The 10,261-nt window shown below is 35.2% G+C and overlaps 1 protein-coding gene across 1 annotated transcript; it reads right to left on the minus strand.

Moving 5' to 3' along the window:
* Positions 1-6,963: 6,963 nt before the first annotated feature.
* Positions 6,964-8,697, minus strand: LOC135082670 (putative nuclease HARBI1). Its single transcript, XM_063977459.1, has 5 exons — positions 8,176-8,697; positions 7,824-8,105; positions 7,282-7,669; positions 7,068-7,201; positions 6,964-6,978 (listed from the first exon to the last, which is right to left on the minus strand). Exons 1-4 carry the CDS (start codon positions 8,428-8,430, stop codon positions 7,071-7,073), a joined length of 1,056 nt encoding a protein of 351 aa, XP_063833529.1. The 5' UTR covers positions 8,431-8,697; the 3' UTR covers positions 6,964-6,978; positions 7,068-7,070.
* Positions 8,698-10,261: the final 1,564 nt, after the last annotated feature.

The raw sequence follows: 10,261 nt of genomic DNA on the forward strand, positions 1-10,261 counted from the left end.
GAAACGTAAATATAAATATTCTGAGAGACAGAAAATTTGTTGTATAGTTTTTTCTTAGTTTAACACATCCTGTTAGTAGTATACCTACCTAGGTACATAGAAGTTAGAGGACTGCTCGGGTTTTGGAGTGATCTGGGTTGGTTGGAGTTAGAAATCGTACCTATATTGGCCCAATCAGAAGACTTAATGCTCGTTTCACCGTCAATCCCTAATTTTTAAGTGACCCCTTTGAAATCTAAATTCTTATTATCATGTGTTACCATTAGGTAGGGGTCACTTAAAAATTAGGTATTGATGGTGAAAACGGGCATAAGTGCGGAACTGCGGATAAAGCCCATTATAACTAACTAGTCCCCCAGTGTATTCAGGGCATAGCTCCGTCTGCGGCAAAATAAAGTTATTACCAATGTCTAAATCGAGTCGGGTCAAATCGAGGCTGTATCGGATCGAAGCAGATGACGTAGGCGATGCCGCTTGTCTGACACTGGAAACCTTTTAATCCTTTATCGTTGAAGGTTGCTAAATAAGAGCGACGTTTCGTCGAACGCAAATAGACTTTTTGTAACAAAAAAATTACAGCAACATTTCTTTTTTGGTGTATAAATAAGTCCTTATAACTTTTATACACAGAGATTTATCTTTATGGTTGATAGGCTAGCACGCTGGTTTTTTTTCGACTGACGAACTATGGCTTGTAGGCGGATTTTTTAGCTTCAACTGGTTAAAAAAACGGTTAGCAGAGGACTCTTAGTTATACTCATGTAGATATCCATAATAAAGCCCAAAAAAAAGTTTTTCATACAATCACAATACCACCCTAAACGTTTAGAAACCGTAACTTGATTGCCTTTAAAGTGAAGCGCATTGACTAAATAGGATATCTTTTCAAACTGGTTACAAAAATGTTTAATTTAACTCTGGGCTCATTGAATTTCAAGCATTGTCTCCGTCTCGGTGCCGACTCAGTGACAGCTCTGAATAGTTTTTCTATTTGAGTGTTACCCGATACTGCCCGAACGGCGGGCTATTATATTACTTCTTTGAACTTTCATTAATAGCACGCCGGATTTCGGATGTCCAACTAAATATTTATCTCAAGTCACGACCGCTCACTGTGTCATTTGGACTACTTTAGGGGCATTGAATTACCAAAACTCATTTTAATGGAGATGGAATTCGGTTTTTGCTAAGATAAGATTTCTTTGTCGGAACCGAAAGGAAGCGGCAATGTAAGTAATGTTAATTGATTACAGATAAATACATCCATGATATACCGACCTAAAAAGATCTTTAAACAGATCCTCAGGGGTTGTCGACCCTTGGTCAAGCTTGAAGAGGTAATTTTATACTAACAGGGTGTCCACTGCAAATGTTCGAAAAAATTCCCTGACTTTTCCCTGACTTTCCCTGACAATTTTTTCAAAATTCCCTGACCAACTATATATACAACGTGTCCCAAAATTCAAGGATAAGCCGACGCCACAGGATGGACATAGTCATGACTACTTTAGGAAAAATAAGGAAAAAAATCTATCTCAATTATTTTTTAACTTACACAATAAATTATGAAATTCAACGAAAATTGACACCCCTTATGATATTTTACATTACCACGACCACAATTTTTCAATTATTCCTGGTTTTCTGTTTATATCGGCAACTTAAGTAGGTAGTGCTGCTGTTCACCCCAACTCTTAAAACCCCCAGAATCCTTGCAGTTTTTACACAAAAGTTAATCAAAATATTTTATTTCCTTAAAATTTTGAACGATTTTTACTTTCACTCCACTTTGACTCATCGTTTTGTAAAAAAAAAGTATGAACACTACTGCGGCAAGTTTTTTTTAAAGTTGACGCATCTATCCAAGATTCCAAAATGGTACTCTAAGAAACCTAGTCGCAAAAAAGATATGCGTACCATTTTTACAAGCACTTCGCTTGTTAGTTAGTATGGGATATATCTTACAACTGAATTTAAAACCAGAGCCCCGATTACGGTAATTTTTAACGTCTCCAATCCAGACACGCTTCTCGATTCTGCGATACGATTGGTCGTTCAACAGCGTACGTCAGCTGTTTTGACCAATCGTATCGCAGAATCGATGAAGCGCGTCTGGATTGTAGACGTTAAAAGTTACCGTAATCGGGGCTCAGTTCTCCTTAATCAATTGAGCTGAAATTTGGTATACTTGTGTAAGTACGATGACAATGCAATATTATGGTACCATTGAGCTGGATGGAGTCAGAGTCAGAGAGACATTGAGATAGGAACTCTTAACGAAACGGCGGAATTGCATCTAGTTTGGGTTCGTTGGACTTGTCTTTAAATAAATAAATAAATAAATAAATATCCTTGGACATTTTACACTGCGCCTCTAGTCCCAAACTAAGCAAAGCTTGTACTATGGGTACTAGACGACGGGATAAACATACTTAAATACTTTTTTTTTTGTAAATACATACATATTATACATAGAAAACACCCAGACCCGTCACAGAAATTAAAATTCATCATTTCAATTTCTGCCCGGCCGGGAATCGAACCCGGGACCTCTCGGCATAGTAGTCCGTTCTGAACAACTACACCAAACGGCCGACACGGACACAACGGTCTTTTCGAGCACTTTAGTGCTAGATGATGTCCAGGGTCCTGATGATCATAGCTGGGCATTAACGCGTTAATCCGTTAATCGTTAATTAACGAAGTTAACATTTCTATTAACGGATTAACTTTTAAGTTAACTTTAAAAAATGTTAACGGACTCGTTAACTTCCGTTAAATTATCCTAAGTCCGTTAATCGTTAATCCAGTACCTACTATTTACCAAAAAGATACAGCAAGCACGCTGAAAAACACTAGAAAAACGCGTTCTGACAAGTACGTTCGGGCTTCCAGAACTTCCAGAACCCAAAACAACAGTTTTTGTAACCAGAAAGAAACGATATAAAAAATGATTTTTTTTTATTTATTTACAAGCTTATACAGGGTGGTTTTGTAATGCCACCTGGAGGGAAAGTACTCATAATACTGCAGATAGAAAATTTTACTGAAAGAAAACATTCCTTTATTTTTGAAAAGAAAGAGAACTGCATTCATAGATTTTCGAAAATTCACTACCAAACCATACAGCTTCTGTACATAATTAAAATAATTTAAGATTTTATGGATTTCCTTTCATTTCATTTATCAAGTTTGTTAGAGAGATTTCATCCTTATACTTGACCCTAATGATCGATGCAATAAAAATACAGGGTGTATTTTTTTACAGATTTTAGTTGGTTCGATTCCCGGGTGTGGCAAATATTTTTTGGAAATCTTTGAATGTAGTTCTATTTGTTTTCAAAAGTAAAGGAATGTTTTCTTTGAGATTTTTTTTTCTATCTACAATATTAAGAGTACTTTCCCTCCAGGTGGCATTACAAAATTCCACCCTGTATATTGACTTCACTTGTTAGTATGTGTGGGACAAATCTTGCAACTGAATTTAAGACCAGTTCTCCTCAACGGATTGAGCTGCAAGTTGGTATACCTACTTATGTAAATACGATGAAAATGCAATGTTGTGGTACCATTGAGCTGGTCTAATGAAGGATGAATGAATGTGGAAAACCTTGGAGGAGGCCTTTGTCCAACAGTGGACGTCATTTGGCTGAAACGATCGAACGAGTGATGGAGTCAGGAGGCGGCCATAGGAACTCCTAAATGAAACGGCGGAATCGCATCGAATTAGGGTTTGTTGGATTTGTCTTTTTTGAGCACATTGGTACTAAATTGTATTGTAATTGAACCAAGGCTCTGAGATTGAGATACTAAGATGATGATGACTAAGAGCTAGTGAACGCCAGACCAACGTCATTTTATAAAAGCTGAAAGTTTGTCAGCGTATGCTCCCAATATAGGTTAGAATGTTTGTGGATTATGAAGTTTGGGTCATCGTGGCTTTGGCAGCTATCCTAAAAAAACTGTCTGGCAAGGAGTGGGAACTTTCAAAACTGTCTGGCTAAAAAGAGGAATAAATTCCATGCGCGATACAAGCTTTCGGAATTATTTGGACCTTGCATACAATTATTTTTTTCGTTTTATTATGATGTGTTAACGGATTAACGATTAACGTTAACTTGCGTTAAATCTTGTTAAATGTAACGTTTTAACGTTTAACGAAGTTAATTTTTTTATTAACGGTTTAACGATTAACGAAGTTAACTATTTGATTAACGGTGCCCAGCTATGCTGATGATGAAGTCAAGAGGTGGCAGGAGCTGGCCATAGGAAGTCCTAAACGAAACGGCGGAAGCTTATCGAGTTTGGGTTCGTTGGATTTGTCTTCCCGAGCACTTAGGCCATGAGATTGAGAAACAACTAAAAAGTTTAAAATAAAGTTGTAATAAAAAAAAAACTTTTTTAAAAACAAGCTTGACTTCGTTTGAAAATTATAATTGACTTCATCATCAGGACCCTGGACATCATCTAGCACTAAAGTGCTCTAAAAGACAAATCCAACGAACCCAAACTAGATGCAATTCCGCCGTTTCGTTTAGAAGTTCCTGTGGCCACCTCCAGTTTCAGCTCAATGGTACCATAATATTGCATTTTCATCGTACTTACATAAGAATACCAAATTTCAGCTCAATCGATTGAGGAGAACTGGTTTTAAATTCAGTTGCAAGATTTATCCCATACTAACTAACAAGCGAAGTGCTTGTAAAAATGGTACGCATATCTTTTTTGCGACTAGACTTCTTACGGTCTTATTCATAATAAAATGCTAATATAGGTTTAAAACCTACATTAGCTAAAACGTTTGATAGGCTTAAAACACTCTTATAAACCTCTGATAAAAAACGTTATTCATAATCGTTTATAAACCTTTGATAGCTAAAACAGAGTTTAATATTTTCTTTCCACAGACTATACAAAAAGAATGAACGAAAACAGCTTTTTTGGTGATTTAACTTGATGGACCATGTAAAATCATAGACAAATCGCAGAAAAAAAAAACAAAAAATTGGCAGCTGTGACGTTTTACTTACTGACATTGACATTTGGCACGAAAATTTAATAAAGTTTTCGGTTTTTTCGATCAACTCCCAAGTTTTATCAAACTTTTATAAAACTTGGGATTGTATGTTCTGGATTCTGTACCTCTTACCCTGTACTCTGCAATAAGCTCTTACGACGACCCGGCTAGTTACATCGGATACTAATTATGTCCATGACGAAGGAGAACAGACCGCCTAAAAGGCAACGATCAGAAAACTGGTTGGAGGAAGATAAGGTAGTACTTATTTTTAGCCTGATAAAGTGCCTACTAATTTTTGTAGCATGGTTTTATTTATGTTTGACGCCTAGTGTTTGCTTTTCAGTATTTGCTGAAAGAGTTGGTGAAAGAAAGAGTAAATGCAATCGAAAATAAAAATACAGACACTAACACGAATAAACGGAAGGTTGCGGCTTGGGCTGATTTACAAACAACGTTGGTACATCTTTTGATTTCTGCCTTCAATATAAAATTTTGCCTTTACCTGTAATTCAAAATCCTGTCATTTCTTTTTCAGGTTTAATTCAATGTGCGCTGGTATGAACCGCTCCATTACCCAGTTAAAATCGCAATGGAGCCTCATAAAAATCAGTGCGAAGAAAGACAAGACCATTGCTAGGCAGGCTCAAATTAAAACTGGCGGTGGTCCACCATTATCAGTGCCTGACGATAGGGCTGATGATATAGCATCTTGGTTGCCCAATGAATTTGTAGTCGATGTTAACAGATTTGACTCGGACTCAAATAAAAGTGAATTAATTAACATTCAAGAGGAGGAATCAACTCAAAATACGCAAGATCAGGAATTGATAAATAATGAAGAAATCCAATATGAATTGGTGGTACTTGATGAAGAAATAGAAGATACACATGCTTGTACTACTAGAGGCATATTGGAAGATAAAGAAAATAAAAAAGTAGAGGCAAAAGAAAATAAAGCAAAACCTAATTTTAAAGCACCAGCAATCAAAAAAAAAAGGAAACTGTTAAACAAAGAAGGCTTAATTGATTTAAGCAAAGTTAGGATTTCCGAAATTGCAGAAACAGAATCAAAATGCCGGATTGAACTGCATGAAGTTCAAATGGAAAACGAACGGAAGAAAGGGAGAAACTTGGATCTTGAGCATCAATTATTACAGGAAAAACTTAAATATTACACTCACATTAATAAAGAATAATAAGTCTTTTGATGTTAAAGTTTTTCAAGTACTAACAGATTCTAAATAATAAGTTAGTTCCTCCCTTACTTCTGTTTGTTTTTAATTTGTATTTTATGCAGTTCCAATCCGCATTTTGATTGTGTTTCTGCAATATATTTAGACGGCTATGAATATGTTTACTAGTCATAACTTAATAAGAGTTTGAGATTACTATTAACTAGCTGTTGCCCACGACTCCGCCTGCGTAGACTACTATTTCTGTAACCTACAGGATCTGTGCATTTTTCCAGGATAAAAAGAAGCCTATATGTTATTCGAGACTATATAATCTATCTGTTTTAGCAATTTATTTGTTTATAAGAATTGAACTGTGATTTTTAGTAAGTAAGTTTAATAATTGTACTTAAATTAGTGATATAAAGTAAATACACATATGCCTAGTCACAAACATTCGCCTTTATAATAATAGTGTAAATTATGGTTATTTTGTTTTAAATGTAGAAGGTTGATAACCTCCGAATAGAAACGTTTATACTTAAGCAATTTCTTTGTTTTAAAGAATTGAACTGTGATTTTTAATAAGTAAGTTTGTTGAAACTAATTGTACTTAAATTAGTGATATAAAGTAATTTGTTTTGAATTTTTGCAGAATAATTGCTTTTTTAAAGAGAACTACAGGTTTTGTTTTTGTGATAGTAACAAATTGGACTGAAAATTGAAATACAGGTATTTTTCAATCAAATATTCTTTTTATTTTCATTAAGATGCCAGGAACAGTATCTGAAAAATTAAAATACAACATTTTCATGAACTCAAATGACATTACATAAAAGTAAATCGTTGGAATTTATCAAAATGTATTTTAGTACCATTCAAAAATGTTGATTTATAAAATTTTGTAGTATCAACTGCGACCTACGCCTCAACAATGAAGGTCGGTTGTCGTGAACACTGTTCTCCGTCGAAAGTTGCGGAGTTACAGGGACCTGCTCCATATGTTGTTCTGAAAAATATTATGAATTTGTCAACATTTTGTCATAAAGATTTGTATTCCTTATGTACAGTCAAATTGATAACATTTACCTAACAATGTGTCATTCATATCAATGGCTATATTATGTAATACAGCCAATGCTATGATCACAGCTTTTCCATTTTGGAGGCTTACTGGTAAGCCATGGAGTAGGCATTGGAACCGCTGCTTCCACACCCCAAAACACCTTTCAACAGTGTTCCTAGTTGAGATGTGAGCATTATTGTATGCTTCTTCTTCTGGACGACTAGGCCTTAAAATAGGTGTAAATAGATATGGCAGAAGAGGGTAGCCCGAATCGCCAATAAGGCGTCCTCTAAACTGCCTATCCTCAAATCGTTGTTTTATATTGCTCTCCATAAAAATTCGACTGTCATGTGTACTGCCTCGCCATCTAGCCACTATATCCATTATTTTGAGGTCAGCATCACAGACAACCTAAAATAAAAAAAACAGTATCCTGTAGGTAATCCATCCAATAATATAGTGTTGAATGTTGCTAAAATTTAGATCATACAAAGTAAAAATTATAGACATTATTAAAACAAATCTTTCTCTGTTGTAAACTGTATAAAATCAAAATATATTTTACCTGAACATTCAGGGAATAATAGCCTTTTCTATTAATATAGTACTGGGCCATGTCACCTCCGGTTTTTTTAATTTTAATGTGGGTGCAATCTATGGCTCCTATCACCCCAGGAAAATTTTTAATTGCTCTAAATTTGGCACTAATTCTTTCCTGCTCTCCTATAGTGATAGGCATTTTGATGAAGGAATTTGCCTTATTCGCGATTGCATGCGCGACTCTGGCGCATATCCGGCTCACTGTCGGCTGACTTAGGCCATGGAGGTCACCAGCATCATCTTGTACCTGAAAATGTATGAAAATAATTATAGCAGCCACGACAAAGGGATAAAATAAAACACTTTTTTGTGCTTACCTCACGACGTCCCCAACATCTTATGGCCACTAAAACTTGCAGTTCAGGACACGTGCCACCACCTCTAGCGCTCTGAACCAGATCATCTTCCACCAAATCTATGATGGTGCGCACTGTGTCCTTATTGAACCTATATTTTATTTTAAAATTTAGGTCCCGCAAATCGAATGGGTTGCTTCGTTGGCGGTAGAGCTTTCTACGTCGCGCTGGGTCGGCATTATTGGCTAAATGCACAATTGCATTTATAGCATTCATTTTCACAAGCAAGGATCACAGCAAGGATATTTTGAATAAATAAACCAACGAAGTGACATTCATATGAAATGACATTTATAAAAGTTAGGTTAAAATAGGTTTATTAGAGCTTTAAACAAGGCCCGAGCTCTCGATAACTTATCACACAGTTATAAGAGGATTTTAGCGCTAAATGACGATTATGAATAACAATTTTTATCAAACGTTTTATAAACCTCTAATAAGCATTTGATAAAATGTGAAAAATGATTATGAATAAGACCGTTAGAGTATTATACCATTTTGGAATCAATCTTGGATAGTTGCGTCAACTTTATAAAAAACTTGCCGCAGTAGTGTTCATACTTTATTTTTAAAAAACGATGAGTCAAAGTGGAGTGAAAGTAAAAATCGTTCAAAATTTTAAGGAAATAAAATATTTTGATTAACTTTTGTGTAAAAACTGCAAGGATTCTGGGGGTTTTAAGAGTTGGGGTGGACAGCAACACTACTTAAGTTGCCGATACAAACAAAAAAACAGAAATATTTGAAAAATGGTGGTCGTGGTAATGTAAAATATCATAAGGGGTGTCAATATTCGAAGAATTTCGTAATTTATTGTGTAACTTAAAAAATAATTGAGATAGATTATTTTCCTTATTTTTCCTAAAGTAGTCATGACTATGTCCATCGTGCGGCGCCGGCTTATCCTTGAATTTTGGGACACGTTGACTTTTCGGATAGATCCAGTTAATTCTGTAACCTATTACTGATATCGTTTGAAAGAGCTCGTGAAGCACTTTCAAGATCAGTAAGCAGTTTTTCGATATCTTGTGTAGTTTAGAAATAATCGAATGAGATCACTTAACGTTTCCACCCTGTATTAATAGCACTCACAGTGAACTGCTCACTAGTCTGCACTCAATAATCAAATCAATAAATAATTATAAAAAAAAATATAAATAAACATAAGTTATAAGTTGCACTTTCACATCGACAATAGAAAATATATCATTTTACTGAAACAAAAAAGTACAACTATTAAAACAAAAAGGAGTAATCTAGTTATGACAAAAAAAATCATAACATAGATCACTCTAATTCTGAAAAAAAAACTTTATGAAAGTAATCTAATTATGAACAAAATTATGTCCTAATTTAGATCAATCCACTTCATTAGATAAAAAATTAAAAAGGAGTAATATAATTATGACTAAAAACAAAGTCATAATGTAGATCACTCCGAACCTGAAAAAAAAATGCTTCGATAGTCAAGATCAGCATAAATTAATTAAATCCCTCATTTTACAATCACTGGGAAATTTCGGGAGACAAACAGTGTTTTGGTAGACAAAATCTCAATGTTTCCCTGACTTTCCAGGTGACCCCTCTATTTCACTGACTTTCCCTGACTGCTATGAGCTTCCCTGACTTTTCCCTGACTTTCCCTGACTTTCCAGAATGTGGACACCCTGACTAAAAAAAATCTTAGGCAATACGACACGGTTACACGATCTCTCAGATTCTTCAGCTTCAGCCGAATGAGTTGTCAATGGCAAATTGTGTCTGCACATTATACTGCATTTTTTCTTTTGTAATAAATAAGATTATGTAAATATAGTTATTTCACATAGGTGTGATCTGGTGTGATAATTCAATACCAAAGAACCTGCCGAAATACAAACTAAACTTAACTAAAAACTGCAAACTCCCACTGATTCTATTTCTGACTCGAATCAATAGCTTCTGCAGCATACTGAATTACTGAAACACGTCGTGTTCATTTCAATAACAATAGATGGTGTACAAAAGGAGATTCGCTTCCAAGGCCCCCCATAATGGCTTCTAGTCG

The sequence above is a fragment of the Ostrinia nubilalis genome, chromosome 22 (assembly GCF_963855985.1).
Source record: "Ostrinia nubilalis chromosome 22, ilOstNubi1.1, whole genome shotgun sequence".
NCBI lineage: Eukaryota > Metazoa > Arthropoda > Insecta > Lepidoptera > Crambidae > Ostrinia > Ostrinia nubilalis.